The sequence below is a fragment of the Zootoca vivipara genome, chromosome Z1, assembly GCF_965207765.1.
Source record: "Zootoca vivipara chromosome Z1, rZooViv2.hap1.1, whole genome shotgun sequence".
NCBI classification, from domain to species: Eukaryota; Metazoa; Chordata; class Lepidosauria; order Squamata; family Lacertidae; genus Zootoca; species Zootoca vivipara.
In genome coordinates this window covers 20,827,287-20,847,784 of record NC_142583.1, presented here as the reverse complement: position 1 = coordinate 20,847,784, position 20,498 = coordinate 20,827,287, and the positions used below count along the sequence as shown (strand labels likewise).

Below are 20,498 nucleotides of genomic sequence, written 5' to 3'. Positions count from 1 at the left end.
TACCTACATTCCACACTCGCCCTCTAAAACTTTACACCATCCCACGTCTCCCCACTAACCCCCCACCTTGCCCCACTAACCTCCAAACCCCACCCACCAATAACTCCCACCTCAGGACCCCTAACCACCTCCATTTTACACTTACTATACAACACCAACCACCCTCCATAACATGACGCCATTTCGCATTACCCCAGTAACCCCAAACCCCCACCAAAAACAAAAAAACCACCCTGAGAGACACGTCACCCACGACAAAACCTTCAACAACGACGTCCAATAGAGACCGCTCCACACTACCACCGCACACATCCCAAGAGAAAACCCAACCCCCAACGCCCACGCCACCATTGATGATTCCGCCACAAAATACATAAAGACAGAACAGACTTTCTAATATCAATTATCTTACTCCTTTCTTACTAATTTCACACACAATGCCACAGCATTAGTGTACACAGATTAGGGGTACCTAATCTGACTTCAAAGGAATGAGACATTTTAACCCTAAGGGTGCACCCTTAGAACTACACCACAACAAGGAGACAAACCAGGAGCTTACAAACTGCCTATTCTTTACTACAGCCCATTGAGTTCAATTGAATTTACTTCCAGGTATACTAGGTTTTGAATTTTGTTGATTCTTTCCATCCGGAACAGGAAAATTTCCATTTTCTAAACAGATGTACAAATTACTGTGTATGTATTATGCAAAGTTTACATATAAAAATGAAGGTGACTGGGTTTTAAAACTAACCAAATAAACATTCAACTGCAATAAGAACCTAAAAGCCTTGAGGGATCAGACCAAAGACCAAATTAGGCCAAAATTCTGTTCTCACAGTGCCCAACCAGGTGCCTATGGGAAGCCCATGAGAAGGAACTGAGCATAACTGCAATATTCCCACTTGTACAAAGAATTCTCCCAGAAACTGGTGTAAAGAGGCATGCTACCAACAACATATGGTATACTAAGACTAGTAGTCACTGATAGTCTTATCCTCTTTGCAAGTCATCCAAGTTGATGTCATCACTATCCCATAGATTCTTACTTAGGAGTACATCCCACTGAACTCAGCAGGATATCTATATATATAAAAATGTAAAAATCGTGAAATTCCGTTTGACACTTTTCTCCGTAACCGCTTGACCGATCGTCCTGAAATTTTGACACAACGATCCAGGCCACTCCTAGAGCGTTGTTGGGGGCAAAAATCCCTCAAATCGCACACCTGCCCAGGTACAGACCTGCTTTTCCACCAAGTCAAACAGCGCCCTCAAGTGGCGTAGTACCCTCCTCCACCCCCTCCCTTCCTGTGAAATATAAGCCACACCCACAAACCAAATGACATCATCATCAACCAAGCAAATTAAACCTCCAAAGCAGCCATTTTCACACCACTAGGCTTTTCTTTTATGTAGGCCCCTGACAGGCCGGGGGCGGGGAGCCCACACCAAACCAAGGCTTCCACTAGGCTTTTCTTTTATGTAGGCCCCTGACAGGCAGCGGGGGGGAAGCACCACTAGGCTTTTCTTTTATGTAGGCCCCTGACAGGCCGGGGGGGGGAACCCACAGCAAACCAAGGCTTCCACTAGGGTTTTCTTTTATGTAGGCCCCTTACAGGCGGGGGGGCCACCACTAGGCTTTTCTTTTATGTAAGCCCCTGACAGGCCGGGGGGGGAACCCACACCAAACCAAGGCTTCCACTAACGTTTTCTTTTATGTAGGTTACAGGCCACTCCAACATCCACTTACACCAGGGGTCCCCAAACTAAGGCCCGGGGACCTGGAATCGGCCCAATCGCCTTCTCAATCTGGCCCGCGGGCAGTCTGGGAATCAGCATGTTTTTACATGAGTAGAATGTGTCCTTTTGTTTAAAATGCATCTCTGGGTTATTTGTGGGGCCTGCCTGGTGTTTTGATAAGAGTAGAATGTGTCCTTTTATTTCAAATGCATCTCTGGGTTATTTGTGGGGCATAGGAATTCATTCATATATTTTTTTCAAAATATAGTTCGGCCCCCCACAAGTCTGAGGGACAGTGGACCGGCCCACTGCTGAAAAAGTTTGCTGACCCCTGACTTACACCTTCCAGAGATTCAGGACAACCCCAGGATAAACTATATTCATAAAAAATACAACTGCACAAATCACATTAAAAAAAATTTAAACAAACCCAACCCATAAACTAACAGTTCCTTCTCCAATGGTGGGGGCCAAGGTATGGAGATACATGGGGGAGGGGCCAACACTCCCCAGGGACAACAGAGGAAAGGCTATCCTACCGAAACACAGTAATGAGCCGGGGTGGAGGGAGGAGGGGCAGGATACGTCATGGATCGGGACAGGATTGGGGGGGGGAGGATCACAGGAAAAAAACCACAGCAACGCGTGGCCGGGTCAGCTAGTTTCTAATAAAACATGCAATATTAAGCTGTATGTTTGATAAATGAAAGGTGATGTGTAATTCCAAATCTCATTTTAATATTCCAATTAAAACATGTTGAAAGCTTTTGCACTTACATCAACTCTGTCTTTCTCCACAAGGACATATTGGAAGTTACACATTTTCATACAATATGCAGACAAGTTTGGAGGGGCATCTGGATCAATAGGTGAATAGGCAGCTGGCACTTGGAGAATTCTAGCAAAACAAAATCCTTAATTTAGCAAGCATTCTGAATTCTACCAAACATTGTAGCAAAAATTATCAGGAACCCAAATGGAAAAATCTAAATATCCACAGGTTTACATTAAAAGTAGTCTTTTTGCTAGATGTTACAGCATTCGGAGTTTACTAACGTAATGAAACTATTTTTAGGGCCAACTGCATGTGATGCCAAATGCATTACTGCCAATTATATCAGATGTATTTGTTTAAAAAATTGCACAAACACATCATTTTTATATGGACAGCACGACGAGCCAAAGTTTTGCCCTCACTTCCATTATTGATCTCTGCCCTATGCTGCAATTAGCAAGGGGAGGGGGGGAATCTCCCAATGACACCAACCCAAAATTTCCCCTCACCATGTATCATGGGCCAAATAAAAATCCCCTCCTACACTATTAAATAACCAAGAAACTCTGACATAATTAGTAGTTCCTCCATACATTTATTCAGGTCTAGTTCGACCTTCAGGAACTGCTCCATGTGTTAGATTTTCTCCTGAACAGACAAAAACTTTGTGATTAGGGTGTGCACATCTTTGCATAGGAAGTACGTAATATGCCACAGGCTTTAGTTTATTGTACTGTACAGGCAACAACCGACTGACGTGTGCCCAATTGCCGCGTGACTGCACACAGCGCTGAACACAGAAGTTACCCTAAAATATCACTAAAAGGGCAGCACAGGAGTGGGGTGGAATGCTTTGTGTGGGTTCCGCCAACATGTGCGGGGACCCGGAACATAACCCCTGCCCCAAATGAGTAAGAAAATCTACTTGGAAATTTCCACAGATCTTTTCTGTCAGGCAAAGTGAAAATGAATGACGTACATCATAAATTACAAATGTCAGATTTTCTAAGATTTTTGCAATTGACCTAAGGGCAGAAATAAACCCGTTATCAATAAATAACGCAATGGGTGCATGCATTTGGAGGAGGAAATGTGGAGGAGACTCATAAATGCCAAACACATTATAATTCTATTTTCATTTGTGGTGAGATTAGCATGCAAACTGCATGAATCGCTTACCTAGTAACAAGACATCAACTAGGTATATAAATATAACCTATGATTATTTTAGCCATCTCTTGTATACCCGTGTTTCAAAATAGAATTTCCCAAAAACCCTACTCAGTTATTTATTTTTTTAAAAGCTAGTGTCAACTGCTGTCAAGTGAAAAACAAACTAGCTAGACTACTCCAGTTATGTTACATTATCCTAGCATGTATGCAGCATCCTAACATTCCATGCTTAAATTCCAGAAGTGAACATTACTACCTGCCAATCAATATTGATATCAATGTCAACTTATATCTGGTGGGAAGAGGCGAGTGTGGGCTGGATTCAATTTATTTTCCCTCCATCTCTAAGCAAGTGTTAGGAGCTGTACTTTTGGTTCCAAAGACAGTGTGCATTCAACCCCAAAAGCTGGATTCAGCCTGGAAATGTACATGGAAAACCAGTGTACGTGCAATAAATTGTATAGCACACACACCAACCTGACAAGGGGTGTGCATGTCACTATCTGCTTACACACCCACCCTAGATTCATTGGAGCAAACTGCAACTTTTTCTTTCACTTAAAAAAATTGAGAATGTTACTTAAGACCATTCTCCAAAGGAATTCATACATAAAGGTACTATTGTCCTGATTTACATAAAAAGTTGGTTGCACCCAAATAAGTCATACTCTGAGTTAACCCACTGAAACCAACAGATTTAAGTTAGTCATGACTCAAATCCATTGGTCTTGGATCTACTCTGAGCATCACTTAATCCAATACAACTCATTATCTACAATTGCTTCAATTTCACACTTTTATAAATGATTACGCATGGATACCAATAATACTCAGGTTCTAATCTTGTGTTTTTTGGACAGCTTCACCCATATGATCCAGCAAGCTAATATTGAAACCGAGAAATTTCAGATGTTGTAGGGGAGGTAACTGTTCATAAAGGGGGGGTAGGGTACAGAATTCCACTACATGTCCAAGGCCTTGGGTGCATCCTTTTGGATCCTGTCCCACCAAATTAAAAGCAGTTTTAGGTGAGCAAAGCTACCTGAAGTAACAAAAGCCCAGTATTTTTAAAGAAAAATGGGTTTGGTTCATCAGTGTGCTCATCACGCCATCTAGTGGCTTAAGTTACTGAACAAAACAAATCTTTTTAAAAAAATTATTTTTATTGATTTTACATAATAACATACACAACATATTCTGCCTTCTTCCCTCCTTCCCTCCACGAGCCCCCTTCTGCCACAAGAGAGTCTCATGAAAGGTGAGCAGTCGAAGGTAGTCCATTTTATAGTTGAGTTTCTCCCCACTTCACCCTCCCTCCCCCCCAGAACCCCTCCTGCCACAAGAGGCTCCAGGATGACAAGGAGAGGTAAAAGCGGATGTCCACCCAACTAATTATCCACACTTACATTAAAGTCTAAAAAGAAAAAAAAGGAAAAACAAACAAACAAACAAACAACGTGTCTCATATTTTCGATCTCTTACTTTGTTTAACATTATCTTGGTGACTTCCTCAAATCCCTTCTTCCTGATTTTCATAATTCCTAATAATAATCATAGCAGATTTCTTCAACCCAATTTCAATTCTTATTCTTTACGCACACATTCCAATCTCTATGCCTAATATCTAAACTTATCTCCTTAACATATTTTCCACCTTCCTCCTACCCACCCTCCACAGGCCCCCTCCTGCCACAAGAGTCCCATGAAGGGTGGACAGCCGACGGCGGTCCATTTTGTAGTTGAGTTTCTCCCCACCTCCCCCTCCCTTCCCCCCAGAACCCCCCCTGCCACAAGAGGCTCCAGGATGACAAGGAGAGGTAAAGGCGGATGTCCACCCAACCACTTATCTAAACATACAATTTCTATCTTACTAACCTAAAAACAATTTTTACACTTCATAAATCTAATTCCACCAAATAATCATATTTTCTTTTCCCAGGCCATTTCTCCCCCCCTCCCCAACAAGAAATATCAAATAATTATTCAAATCTCTAAACTCATATATAAACCTTATTTTTCCTGAATACCTTCTCCTCTCCCCTGGATTCTTTCCCCCATTCGGTACAACAATTCCATTATCCAGCCAAGATTTCAAAACCGTTTTTCAACCTGCTTTTAATACAAATTTACGATTTTTCTCAACCCACCCCCACTCTTCCCCATTTTAAAATCCAAGTCTTTATCCTCCCCTCCTTCTGCCTCTCCCACCCCTCGTTATCCCTCCCTTGCCCGATTGCATTTTCCCATTCCTCCCAATTTCCCTCTAAAATCAGTTCTCTTTCTTGATGTTCCATTTCCACAATAGCCAAATTCCCAAATGTTTCTTGATGGTTCTTCTCTTCATGCTGAACTCTTTCTTCTTCCTTTTCTTTGTCTTGTTGCGCATCATCTGAAACTTGTTTTTCAAATTCCCTTTCATTTGCAGAAGTGTCTTTTAATTCCTGTGCCTGGTCCGAGGTACTTGCTAACAGTAGACTGCCCCTTTAAGAGATCTCACAATAATTTCAACACAGTCTGTTGGAAAGCAGAAGTTCCGGGTGTTGACATTCTTTCCAACTCAAGGGCTGCCCCTTTAAGAGATCTCGCAATAATTTCAACACAGTCTGTTGGAAAGCAGAAGTTCCGGGTGTTGACATTCTTTCCAACTCAAGGGCTGCCCCTTTAAGAGATCTCGCAATAATTTCAACACAGTCTGTTGGAAAGCAGAAGTTCCGGGTGTTGACATTCTTTCCAACTCAAGGGCTGCCCCTTTAAGAGATCTCGCAATAATTTCAACACAGTCTGTTGGAAAGCAGAAGTTCTGGGTGTTGACATTCTTTCCAACTCAAGGGCAGAATGGAGATTAGAGGACAAAGAACAATGGAGTTTCAGTCCTCAAAAACAGTAGAATCCATCTTGGCTAAAACCATTTCTATAATCCTTAAACCAATTCAGTTTCTTCACATAACATATAACATCAGTCTCAAACTTTTATTGACAGCTGTCAAAATTACTTTTCAGTGTTTCCTTGCTGCTCCTCATAGGGTGCTGGCACCAGGGTTGAGAAGGGGCTTTCCCCCTCAATCTCCTTCTTTTGCAGGGATTTTTCCTTTTTTAACAGAGAAGTCTGCCCCCCTACACCCTGCTTGTAGGGGTAAAATAAAGGTCTTTCTTTGGGATTTTAAAATCACTCAACTTTTTTTTCGGCTTTAGGGCATTTTACTGCTTCCTTATCCAACAATAGGAAGAGATCGACTCCCATTTTTAGAACCTCTTCCCGTGGTCCAAATTGTCTGAATAAAAATGAATAAATCCAATTACTCACGATCTGTGAAGTTTTCGCCAATTTTAGCTTTGGGAGAATCTATCGCTCTCCGCCTCCGGCATGAAGCTTCACTCCTCCAGGGTGACGCTGGTGCTCAAAATGGCCCCCGCGACTACCACCCTTCTCCTCCGGCGCTCTTATTAGGGCTACCGGCGAGTCGGGGAATCACGCAACGGGACACCGCTGAGCTTCTTCGTCCCCAGAACGCTGTATCTGGGGCTCTTACGGGGCGACACGGAGCTTTCGCAACCTTCCCCGAACAAAACAAATCTTAAACTGGTGTGGAGATTTGGTTCAAGTGAAATCCTATAAGCACTTTTCTAAGAGTAAGTCCCACTGAATTCAATGGGACATTCTTCTGAGTAAGCATTTATAGGATTTCTAGAGGGGCAACTGTGTTAATCTCTTGATGAAAAAACAAGGAAGTGTCATATAGCACCTTAAAGACTAACAAGTTATAAGTGAAGTGTACAAGAGTTTATCCTGGGCACCAGCCCACTGCATGTTCACCTTTAAACCATAGTTTATCCTGTGCACCAGCCCACTGTAATGCAAACAATTGTTTTAAAAACTAAGCTGGCTTAAAGTGGCGACTGTAACATATTCTATATACAGTATAGCATATATAACATTCTGTACTCATCCTATACTTATATATTAACAATGTATAGAAATAATACCCTATAATCCAAGAAGGCAGGTTTATTCCTGGGTAGCAGTAGAGGCCTATTTCAGATCGTTCAGTGAAATTACAATGTTTCTTCAGGAAATCACTAAGTTCTGTGGCTAGGTTAATAACTGTTTTGTAATTGTAGATAACTGGAGCCTTATTGGTGCATTCATCAAAGCATACTGCTCTTCTCTCAGGATATAAACTGGCTGCAGTCTGAACAATCTCCTGAAGACTCATTGCAAATATTTATACTGCATACCTGTAAAAGAGAAAATAATTATTAAATATTTTAAATAAAAAAACCTTGTAAAATACAGCATACTCTCAATATAAATTTGAAAGAATGTGGAGGCATGTCTGTTTCACAAAATATACATAATACCCCTTTATCAATTCTGATGATTATCCCAATTCCACTTCCAACATTTTTGCCATTCTGAATGAACAGTTGAGATGCTTTAAATATGAACTATTCTTCCAAATAAGGAGAAAACATGAAAGGTATATCATAATTTTAAGAGAGAGAAATAAGCATTTTCACAAATATTTCTCCTAGAAATGAAACCCTAAACTAATAACTTCTTCAACCTATTCCAACCTAGGACACATTTTTAATCCAAGGAAGGGATACCCATGTAAATTAACAACTAATTCAGTCAAGGAGGTGCTGTCGGTAAAAGACTCAACGCTCTTTGTGTGGCTGCCAGAAGTTTTACCCACTGCAAAATGATTTCACCTGGATACTTGTTTGGAGACAGCTGGTCTGGTCCTATCATGTCAGTGGTAGGGAAAGCTTTTCAGGCCGATGATGCATTTCCTCCTGGTAAATTCTTCAAAGGGGTTAGTGCAGGCATCCCCAAACTGCGGCCCTCCAGATGTTTTGGCCTACAACTCCCATGATCCCTAGTTAACAGGACCAGTGGTCAGGGATGATGGAAATTGTAGTCCAAAACATCTGGAGGGCCGAAGTTTGGGGATGCCTGGGTTAGTGTACACGGCAGCAGTGGGCATGGCCATCTCACAGGTTTTACAATAGTGACTTCCTAAGAAACTGCAGCTGTCGAAAAGAACAGGAAAACATGTAACCACCAGACGTTTTAGCAACCGTACTTCTGAAGAGTGCGGCTTCTGCCTCTTACATACTATACAGTTTGTTTGGTCGTTTAAAAAAGAGAAACAAAACATGGGAGATAGCTCAGTAGTAGCACAAGACTCTTACTCCTAGGGTCATGGATTCGAGTCCCGCGTTGCAGAGGGTTGTTTTAGTATTAGATGACCCTCGTGGCCCCTTCCAACTCCGCAGTTCTAGGATTATAAAGCACATCCACTTCCTTGTCAAGATGGCAGAGGGAAGCTGCACAACTTCGACCTACAGGAAGCTCCCTCTCCCTCTTACTTACGGCGAAACAGCAGCGTTCAGAAAACGAAAGGGACGCCTTCACTACCACCGGCTTAGTACAAGATAGCCAAGCCGTCGGGGAACCGTTTATTATGCGGCCTGTAACACGGCTTGGCCGGCCCTCGGTTTACTCTTTCGTTCCAACGGCAACCGCGCGAGACGAGTGGCCCGCGTGCGCGCACCCACCTGCTCCTTCCTCATTCCAGCCCCGCCCCCACCTGCTCCTTCCTCATTCCAGCCCCGCCCCCACCAGCCCTTGCAAGAGTCTAACTGAGCGAAAAGGGACTACTCTGCCCCGCCCCGTACTTAACAGACCCCACCGCGATTGGTCTATTTTTCCTGATGGGGCTGTCTCTGTCTTCGAGGCCGGAACGGGAATTCTTCTGTAGCAGCGTCTCGGGATATGTTGAGGGGAAGGCCGCATTTTGATTGGGTGGAGGCGCGCACCTTCCTGGTGGCTGGGAGGGCGTGACGCCATCCCGTTCTGAGGAAGAGCGCGGGATGCAACGCGCCTTTGGCTAGGGGCGGCGGATGCTGCTACTGATCTTACCGAGACGCCATCACTCATCGCCCGTGTCCCCGCCCTAGGATACCCGGATGCTTTGTGCGCCGGCCGATGCTTCGGATTGCGGGGCTCCCGCGTGTCTTCACCGCCCTCGAGGCTGATTGCTCGTGAGAGCATCCTTGCTCCTATGCGAAAGCACCGGCGCCCCTTGAGATCAAGCGGGCGCCTGCGCTGCACTTTTTTCGGCGCCCGCAAAAAATGAATAAATCTTTGTTTAGACAAGCCTACCCAGGTGGCGCTGTGGTTAAACCACTGAGCCTAGGGCTTGCTGACCACAAGGTCGGCGGTTCGAATCCCTGTGACGGGGTGAGCTCCCGTTGCTTGGTCCCAGCTCCTGCCAACCTAGCAGTTCGAAAGCACGTCAAAATGCAAGTAGATAAATAGGAACCGCTACAGCGGGAAGGTAAACGGCGTTTCCATGTGCTGCTCTGGTTTGCCAGAAGCGGCTTTGCCATGCTGGCCACATGACCTGGAAGCTATACGCCGGCTCCCTCGGCCAATAATGCGAGATGAGCGCGCAACCCCAGAGTCGGTCACGACTGGACCTAATGGTCAGGGGTCCCTTTACCTTTACCTTTACCCAGATAGCAAAGAAAATTTTGATCTGTTGCAGCATTTTAACTTCGTACATTGTACTAAAGTACGGCTGTGATTTTTTTTCTCATATTTTATTGCTTTATATTTTTGTACACTAGTTCGGGTTCTTTTGTATCAAGCGGTGTAATAAGTAAACGATTAAAAAAGTGGTGCCAGGAGTAATTCTTTGGGAGCGTGCGAAGAATTGGCGTTGCTGCCTTAACTGGGCAGAAGAATTGGCGTTGCTGCCTTAACTACCTTTCCTATGCAACTGTTTGTCCTGCTGCTTCCCACTGTTGCATCACAAGCAGCAAGGAGCATACCGTAAACTTCGTTTTACCGAGAGGGGGAGCGCCCCGATGATCAGTCTCGTTGAAGACATTTACGAATTTTAGCTCACCTGCTTGGGTCAAAACAAACACACCCTTTCGCTTCTGCTGTGGGATCATGCATCTTGGGCAGCCTCCTTCCCCTGCCTCCCCATGCCACAAATCAAGAACGGATTCTGACTTCTGCTGGGACCCCAGTCCCCAGCCCTTTGCTTTTTTGCTGTCTCCATCCCCACCCCCTATCACTGATTTTGTGCTTGATCCTTGGGAGGTTTTTAAGCAGAGGTTGGGCCTCATTCATATTCCACCTTTCCTCCAAGGACCAGAAGGTGGCATTCATGGTTGTCCACTTCCCCATTTGAGCCTCACAATCCTGAGGTAGTGATAAGCTCAATGAGCTTTATGACTTGAGTGGGGTTTTGAATGCTTGTTTCCCCATTTCCTAGTCCGCTTAATATATTTCTACCTTACTCCACATTCTTGAAAAGATACAGAAGTGAAGTGGTGAGGGTGCCGTTTTCCTCCTGGGCTTGAAGCTTAATAGGTCTCTTGTTCACAGTCTTCTATAGTACAGTACCTTTAAGATTAACCAGTATAGACTACGATCCTATCAACTTAACAGGGTCAGGGAGTAAACCCCATAGAATTCAGTGGAGCTTATTTCTTTGCAGACATATTTAGGAATGTAGTTACATTTCTTGTGGAGTGCAATCCTTTACCTGTCTTCTCAGTTAAGCCTCACTGAAATTAAGTACACTAAGTGTATTGCAAAGTAAATTCTACATACGACAGGAATATTTGTCAGACATAAAATTTAGGTGGTGTATAATTTTCTGGACATGATGAAACAATGATTGAGGGAAGTAAGTGTTAATGTTCCACAAGTTACTGTTTTTCCTTGTTACAATATAGAAATGATACAATTTGAAATTCTGTACTTTTCAACCAAACAGAAATCTTGGCAGAGGCAGGGAAGAGGAAGAAATGATCCCTGAAACTCAGGGATTGTTTAGGTTTAAAGCTAATAGGTCATAACTTCAGGAGTACTGTTAACATTTAAATCACAGCCCAGCCGTAGGTTTATTAGGGGAAATCATGGCAGCCTTGAGTAAGCCTCAACTTCTTATCTGTAAAATGGGAACAACCAACCTTTATTTTCTCAAGGGCAGTAAGTGAGCAAGCAAGACCCTTAACCTTTAAGAATAGGCCTTTAATACAGTAGAGATATAACCTTACAAAGAAGGGGGCATATGTCTATGATAGAACACGTGTTTCTGCAGGCAGAAGGTCCTTGACTCAATCCCTGGCATTTGCCCTTTTAAAAAGGGCTCAGTAGGAGGTAGTGTGAAAAGTCTCTTGGCTGATATGCTTGGATTCTGCAAGACGGACAAATAAAGCCACCTGGTATAAGTCATCTTCCTAACATAGGTACTTCAATCCTTTATATCTTCACTCCATTTATTTGGAACAATATTTGTAAAATGTGCCATTGCCCATTGGTTCTCTGTTAACATGTTTGTGTGTTTGTTCTAGAGAAATAAATACAGATTCCTGTAACCAAGTTGTCTTGAAACTGACCAGAGGGGAAGCAACCCTTGGTTGCATTGTAAGTGGAGCCCTGGACCTGGATTGAGATGTGTTGTTGCAGGAGTCACTGGCCACAGTGCTGTCAAATTCAACATATAGGTGGACATTTGCCAAGCAGGTCTGGTACAGCCACATTTGACTTCAAAAGAGGAAACTTCCCAGAAATGCAGGCATTGATTAAAAAAAGGAAGTTGACAGGGAAAGTAAAGACGGTCACATCTGGTGGTGCAGTGCCAAAAAGTGACCTCTTTTTACTGTTTTCCCATTGCATTCAAAAACTGGCAAAGAGAGGAGTTAATTTTTGTAAAAAAATTAACATCGGGAAAGGTAGGCAACCCAGTAACCTTTCTTCAGCACTTTGCTTTTCCTGGTTGCCTGCCCTTCCCGATGTGAAAAAGCCCTGGGGCTTACCTTATGGCAAAAACCCTGCACCTCACCGTCAGAATTTTACAAAGATTAGCTCCCCTCTTTGCCAGTTTTTGAATGCAATTTCTTTACTCATTACTCAATGGGAGAACGGTAAAAAGAGGTCACTTTTTGGCACAGCACAGGCCACATTGGAACAATATGCTAAGCTCAAAGCTCTACATTCACGGAAATTCTTAAGTGTCCTGAAAACTCAAGGCTTCATGTGTTAAGGCAAGGCTGCATACACAGACCTCTGTCTGAATATACAAAGGCTTCATAGTATATGAAGATTTCCCAACAGACATGCATGCTCACTCTGAGGAGCCATGGGCTAGGTGACTCCAGGAGCAGGCTCCGCTCATGTGTCAATTCAATGCATGAGCAGTGATTTTTGAATTGGGTTAGAATTAGCTGCAATTCTAATTCAACTCAGATATCTAGGTCGCCATTTTACAACCACCAAAAATTATTTAGATTCCATTCACAAAAGCACAACATTAAAAAAAAAACCCACTGAACAAAGCAGTAATATTAAAGTGTTATATGTATATATAACACTACCATACATTAAAATACTCTACTAAAATAAGTCCACATGATGATTTTTCAATGTTTTGAGTCTTCTTTGAAGGCTTACATTCAGTAAAAACATTCACTCAGATTACAGTTAAGTATTCACAACGAAAACATAGTGAGGAAAATTAGCAAAATAAATCAGCACTCAGGATGGTTATCAGCCTAATTTTCCCTGTCAAATCCCTTTGACACACAATGAAAGCACTATAAGACAGTACATATATATTCAGGTTTGAATTTGTTAAGGCTCAAGGTATTAGAGAATTTTGGTTTAGTACTTCCCTGAGTCTTCCAGTCTCAGCAACATATTGTATAAAAATAATATTCAGTCTCTTTGGAAGCAAGTTATTACACATGAATTTAGTTACATAAGCAAAATACAGGCACTTACTTCATTCTTAAACAGAACTCAAACAGCTAGATAAAAATTTCTAGGGAAGCATGGAATTCAGAATTCTATGAATTCAGAATTTGTCAGGTATATAAAACCAAATTTCACATTTCCCCCTGCCCGCCCCCATTGAACGCTGTTCAAAAAATTGAAATGACTTAATGGCTCACAGTTTCATTCAGAATGTCATTTGTAATAAACCAAGGTTGTGAATAAAAGCCCGAGAAGAGATAAAGTTTCTTGACAGGATTAGGCCAGCTAAGGAATCAAGAAACTTTGCCACCCCAAGTTACAGCACTACTGTTTATCATACTGCATAATTTTTGCATTTTATTTCAAGTTCTTGAACAGTCCTCACTATCCCGAATAAAGATTTAACTAAAATGAGTGGTTTGATAACTTCCTTGGTAGCAATTTATGGCACACCTTTGGGTGTGATACATCTTGTCAGTTCCAAACAAACTTCAATTCAGTGGTAACTGTATTCTGGAAATTCACCATTCTAGCTCTACAGGGTATTTTCCAACAAGGCATGCTATGCAATGGCCAATTTTCCCTGCCCGAAACTTGTTGGACTTAAGGTTGTTTTCATTATCTTGTTTGGCCTTGATGCTTTCTTGCACAGATGATACCAATCCTTCTACCGAAAGATAAACAACACTGTCAGCTCCTAGGAGGAGAAAAAAGACAAAAAAATTTTTTTTAAAAAAAATGCTGCATTATTGTAGACACCCTAAAGATGAAGAAGGTGGTACCCAATGGTGAGGTCCTCTAGTGGATGGAAGTCTGTCAGCAGAATAGGAAAGGAGCCAATTTTCGGTGATATTTCTGAAGTACCCTATAGTTACCCTCCCTAAATCTGCTCCAGAAGGTCTTCCAATCTCAAATGCAGCTTTAAAAAGGGTCGGGGAATGCATAGCTGACAACTGTCTCTCTCCCTGTTTCACTGGTAGATTCCCTTCTGCCAGAGGATAGTCACCACCCAAGCTGTTTAACACAAAGAGTGTCCATGTTTCTATGTATAACCTTTACTGACAATGATTGAAAATGTAATGTTTTACCTATGTAGTTGGCTAGGTCATGAAATTCGGGCTTATTGGCAATGAGTTCTTCTTTTGTTGGAATGTTTATTCCCATGTAACAAGGAAATCTTATTGGAGGCGAAGCTACACGAACATGCACCTAGGGAGAAAGGAGGGGGGAATTCTATTATGATATTGACAGGGTTTCAATTATGCAATTTGTTTGTATTATTACCATTATTTATGTAATTTCTATACTGCCCTTCATCCGAAGATCACACGGTGATTTACAATACAAAAACACAAAATGCATATCTTAATAACCAACAAAAACAATACCCCCTTCACCACCCACAATTCCAATAGGCAGCACCAGCAAAATTCAAAGTCACTACAAGGAGGAGAGAGGGCTGATTGGTTGGCAACAGAGCCAATAAATTTGGGTTTGCTCTTAGGAGAGGAGCAGAGTACTACCGTACCTCCTCCTCCACCTCAATCAAGACACTTGAGAGACTATTATAGGGTTACCAGATGTCCCCAGTTCCCGGGGACAGTCCCCAGATTCACCAATCTGTCCCTGGACAAAATCTGTACCCGGAATGTCCCCGGATTTTAATTAATGTCCCCTGATTTATGCCTGGGGAATTCCAGCGGGGCAACATGGTGAGCGCCATGGCAGCTAGCAGCACCGGAGGTCCCGGCCTTCCTCAAAAACTGACAGCAATACTTCCTTACCTCTTTAGCACCAGATTCTCTCAGTAGTTTAATTATGGGTGAAATGGTGTTGCCTCGTACAATAGAATCGTCAATAAGGACAACACGCTTCCCTCTGAAGTTGTCTGACAGGACTCCAAATTTTTTGGCCACTCCAAGCTGCCTTAGCCTCATGTTTGGCTGAATAAAAGTTCTTCCTACATATCTGTTTTTGCACAGTACTTCAATGTATGGTAGTCCACACTAGAAAAAAAAGAGAGAATGTAAAAGTCAAAGTACCATCTAAAGTGGCTAAGATCAATTATCCATCAACATTCCTTTTCTTTTCTATACACAAAAGAGTTGACTAAGTGGGAAGAGTTCAACTACAACAGCCAAAGAAACTTATGCAATCTCTTGGAGAAAACATGAACTTCATTGGTGTTTGGGGAATTTCTTTGGAAAATGGTAAAAAGCTAGTAATTCACACAGGGTTGGGGGTGAGGGGGTGCAGTAATATTTTTATCGGTAGAATTTTATTTGCATGTGTATTTATAGTCTATGTTAATGTTGTGTTGTTGTTTTTAAAAGTAATCCATTCGTTTGATGTATTTATCTTTTTCTTGTAAGCTGGCTTGAAGTGCACTCAGGAAGGCAAGATCGAAACTTTTAGTGCTACAAGATAAATATCTGCATTTAAAATGTTTTGTGTTACAAGTTGGTATTATGTCAATTAAATTTTTTAAATAAAAAAGCGTATTCCTACAACAAAAATGTGAGATTTCAGATTAAGGAGAAGAATCAGGCACATTACCTTTTGAGCATATCCAAGAGCTGCTGGTGTTGCAGATTCTGGGACTGTGCTAACCAAATCAGCTTCCACTGGGGCTTCAATCGCAAGCTGTTGGCCGCATCTCCTCCGTACAGAATAGACCATTTGACCTGTGGAGAATGAGAAAAAAACTTGCATTAGTTCTGTACAGTTTTGATTCCAGCATCTTCAACTGATTTTTTCCCCGACTGCCTTTAAAAATCCAAGGCAAGAGTAAAAGTTTAAATCCAGTGTCACGGACTGGTTGGATGGAGAGGAATGATAGGAGGAGCCAGCAGGGAAGAAGACTCAGAGCCCAGGAAGTGGTAGTGGAGCGACAATGAGGGGTCAGAGGGAGAAGACTGGGAGGAAGTATCAGAAGCCGGAGAAGTAACGGGGCTTTTTTTGGGGGGTGGGGGGAGTCTGTGGCAGAGAGAAACTCAGAATCAGAGGCAGAAGCTAAGGCAGAAGAGGGAGGCCAAAAGGCAGAGATGAGTCTGGCTAGTGAAGAGGCATGGGTGTCTCCCCCTCCTGCTGTGACAGGCTCCCCTCCCCCCTGGTCTCCCAGAACCAGGAGAGGCACAAAAAGGGCAGAGGAGAAGCTAGCTTCACGCAGGCACCGTCTCAGATTGCTTGGGGGAAACCTTTGAGACTTTGGCAGCTGTGGTGAGGCAGGGACTTTCTGTCTCAGCAACTGCTTCATGGAGGCAAGACCTGCCAGAGATTAGTTGCTTTGCTCAATAGGCCTGACATTCCTGTGCAGATCCTGTTTTTGCTAATAGTTATCTCCAACTTGCTTGGTGTGATTTACTGCTGCCTCCCTCCTGTTACCCAGTCTCTTCAGCATTTGCTCTGTTAACAAGGACCATTTCTTTCCTTTTACTGAAATGATTTTTTTTAACGAAACAAAGAAAGCAACATTCAAAGAAAAAGTAGGAAGCATGGGGGAGATGTGTGTGACCATAGATATTGTAAGGAGAAATACACTGCGCTCATTATGATGCTCCACAAGCTAACCAAATAGTCTCCTCTATTTTATCTTTTTAAAAAAATGTATCGTGGAAATGGGCAACCAGGCCACTGGCCCAATAAATCCTTTTCAACCCAGCTACCCACCCACAAAGTACCACAATATAGTTTCTGGTACTACACTGAAAAAACACCTTATTTATTTATTTATTATTTAAACTAGCAGAAAATCATGAAGATTATTTTACTGTCCCTGTATAGAACCTGTAAGGAAAGCTCTCAGCTCTCCAAGTAACCCTACTCTGCTCCCTACAGATGCCGAAGACCTAACTAGATTTCACAATACATTAAACATAGCCATAAAATCGATCTTGTGAGACTTTCCTAATGTACCCTCAATTGTTGAAAAAAATTGTCCAATGCTTTTGTGAATCTTGATTCAAATATGCGGGTATAATTTTCATCAAACTAAAAGTATGACTGATAAACCAAATTTCATAGCTTGCCTTCAAAGATGCTGTCAGGCCTCGCAAAATACACGTATTCAAAAATGCAGAATGCTGATGGGTCTCCCGCAGGTCTTGGCACAACATCCAATGTCTGGACATCATTTCTGGATATCTTCACAATCTCTCCAGGCATGACCTCACGGTAATATCTGGAAAATAAAGTTAGATATTATAAATCTTCATAAAACTGATCTTTAGAAACACTGCAATTGTAAGAGGATTAGTCATTATAGATACTGTGCCTTCGGGTTGGAAAAACCTGGGGGCATGTGCATTCCTTTGTGGCTGACAAAATCACAATAATTTTGTGCATGCAACAATTTCACAGACATATTAAATAAGTTCAGAATGTGATCTAGAACTAAGATTTTGGAAAATCTCATTTGAAAAATTCAGTTTTCAGTCCTTTTGTAGCTGTGAAGACAATGTTTTCAAGCAGTACTGGCTGAAATCTCAGTTGCAAGAAAATGACTGACACTGTCCATTTGAGCTTAATTGGGCTTACTCTGAAGTATATGTGCGTAAGATTACACAATGAGATTTCTAGAGGTTAGAGGCAGGCCTTTAGTATCCTTCCTTTTCTCCTTTTCTAGGAGATATTGACCAAGAAAACTAGAACAAATGTGATCAATCTGGAAAATGTATATAGAACACCAAAGTCAGCTTTCTTGGTGAAGAATTTTATTTAGCCCAGATGGTACAGATATGTAACTATAATTAACATTTACTGTGATTTAGAGGAAAAAGCAATTGCAGTACTCCAAATGTTGATCTCAGAGAGTAAAACAAAAACCAGAGTTTCACAAAATAGTTTTGTTAACCAAGCAAAAGTCGAATATTAAAAGTTGACTAATACACGTGCAAACTGAAAGACATTGGTTTGGCTCACATGCAGTGCCAAACCATTGTATTATGTTGTTTGAATGCACACAGTGTGATCACTCCTTTCTCTTACTTTGTGTTGCAGCCAACCACTAACCTATGAGGTTTTTTTTTGCTGCCATCCAACCAGGTTTGCAAATCACAATGTGAAACTGATTTGGAAGATAAATGCAACCCACAGCTGGATGTCTGGTTGTAAAGCTTGTTAGAAACCGGAAATAACGAATTCAGCTGACATGAGAGAGAAGGAGGAAGTTGGCGACAGCAAGGCTCAGTTATGTAACACTACTTATGTTTAGTGCCATATGTGAACTGACAGAAAGTGTCAAAATGTCATTGGAAAATAGTGGCATTATTAAATCAGTTTTTATCTTCTTTGATAATCTATTTATAGCTGCCACCTTCATGCTTGCCTGATGGCAGACTTGTCAAATATATTGTCAGTTCCTATTAGACTAATAGTTCATAATGGAATTAAACATGTCTGCCATTTTCTAAAATCTGGCAACAGACAGGTGTCTTAACAGGGAAACTCCAGGTATACACAGGCTTCTTTTTGTGAAATATTGGTTTCCCCCTTTTTACTCTTTGTGGGCAGAAGTTACCTACTACATGACACAGAAGATAGAATTCCCAGATCAAGTTTTCTTCCCACTGCTGTAATGTGTCACTTAGTGTGTGTCATGTCATGATGTCATGCATTTTTATGCATCCATTCCACCTGTAGGCTAGTGGAGGCAGAGAAACATGCAACTTGAGAAGTCATTTTGGAAGTGTTGTTACTTATTATAAAGGATCAAGGGAAGAATTCACATCAGGAACGCAGTGTTTACCAGCAATCTCATGTTTCCGGCAATGTGCAGTTTCTCCCCATATGGAAAAGATACCTAGCGAAATCTAAATGGCCTTTGCCTTTTTTTCACAAACTGCTGGTCATTATTCTGCACGGATTAACAAACTAATTTTTTTGTCATTTTCTCTTCCCAAATTCTAGAGACACATTTTGTTGCTATCCTTAGAAGTCTGAGGAGGGAGGGAGGGAGATTCCATGCCTCTTTGAACACAAAAACGTGATGATTGTTTTGTTTATGTAACATACTTATACAAAAACATGAAAACAAAAAATTAATAATTAGCTGGCTAATAGTTGGTTGTCAAAGATCACTTGTCAGTGTTTTATCTTCTAAATATAGATGGTGTACAATTCAGCTCCCTTCAAAGCAATGGGTCATTGACTTCAATGGAAGTTTAATTTTCAGACCAACAATACCTTTTCTTCAAGTTGTTGTAGTACAAAATAGCAGAAATAATCTGGTTTTACTTCATGTGTAAGGAAACACAGAACCACAGAACTGTAGAGTTGGAAGGGACCATGAGGGTCATCTAGTCCAACCCCCTGCAATGCAGGAATCTTTTGCCCAACGTGAGGCTCCAACCCACGACTCTGAGTCTCATGCACTTCCAACTATGTAACAAACTATGTAACATATGTAACTATGTAACATATGTAACTATGTAACAAACGAACTTACTCTGCTCCAATAGATAAAAAGCTACACGATTCTGAAGAAACTACCCATCCTTCAGTTTCAGCATTAGGTTTCCCTGTAATAGAGTTTAAAACAGTAATAACAGCATTTATTTTAAAAAACTCCTTCTAATTGATTTTTTTTGTCAAAGGAAAAGTAATACAGAGTTGCAAAATAAACAAACAACAGTAGAACAGTGTACCAACTTAACTCTATTACTAGGTCTGTTGCAAATGCTCGTTAGCTTTCTCAAACAACAGTCAAATATAATACTGCTGATAATTTATCAATGCAGCATCTTAAAGTATTATTGCAATGGTGACATTGCTTGTAAAACATCTTATCAGACTGATGGCCAACCACGAGTGATATGAACGTGAAACTCAGTCATGCATTCAACAGTAATTTTGTTTGTTGTAAACTATACTGGTGTTTGCTACAGCATATATTTATTGTGAAGGACAGAAATGCATCCCTAAACAGGCAGTGGAGCTGTCTGTGAAAGTATGGCTGGCACAACCATAGCTAATCAGCACATGACAACTGTCTGTTTAGGAATTAATATTTCCTTCACATTTTTC

The 20,498-nt window shown here is 41.7% G+C and overlaps 2 protein-coding genes across 6 annotated transcripts in view; both read right to left on the bottom strand.

Annotated features, from left to right (window-relative positions):
• Positions 1-9,556, bottom strand: part of AASDH (aminoadipate-semialdehyde dehydrogenase) — a 33,229-nt gene extending 23,673 nt beyond the window's left edge. Inside the window, exons 1-3 of one of the 3 annotated variants that reach the window (XM_035112315.3) lie at positions 8,408-9,556; positions 7,679-7,930; positions 2,524-2,644 (exon numbers count right to left, since the gene is read on the bottom strand). In XM_035112315.3, the coding sequence (XP_034968206.3) occupies positions 2,524-2,644; positions 7,679-7,908 (351 nt within the window). In that variant the 5' untranslated portion in view covers positions 7,909-7,930; positions 8,408-9,556. The remainder of the gene's footprint in view (positions 1-2,523; positions 2,645-7,678; positions 7,931-8,407) is intronic. The other 2 variants (XM_035112316.3, XM_060278807.2) reach the window with 2 other exon arrangements.
• A 3,569-nt stretch (positions 9,557-13,125) lies between these two features.
• PPAT (phosphoribosyl pyrophosphate amidotransferase) overlaps positions 13,126-20,498 on the bottom strand; it is a 48,452-nt gene continuing 41,079 nt past the window's right edge. For all 3 annotated transcript variants that reach the window (XM_035112602.3, XM_088660947.1, XM_060278809.2), the window contains exons 6-11: positions 19,921-19,993; positions 17,504-17,655; positions 16,032-16,159; positions 15,260-15,481; positions 14,564-14,684; positions 13,126-14,172 (exon numbers count right to left, since the gene is read on the bottom strand). In XM_035112602.3, coding sequence (XP_034968493.1) covers positions 13,997-14,172; positions 14,564-14,684; positions 15,260-15,481; positions 16,032-16,159; positions 17,504-17,655; positions 19,921-19,993 — 872 coding nt within the window. In that variant the 3' untranslated portion in view covers positions 13,126-13,996. The remainder of the gene's footprint in view (positions 14,173-14,563; positions 14,685-15,259; positions 15,482-16,031; positions 16,160-17,503; positions 17,656-19,920; positions 19,994-20,498) is intronic.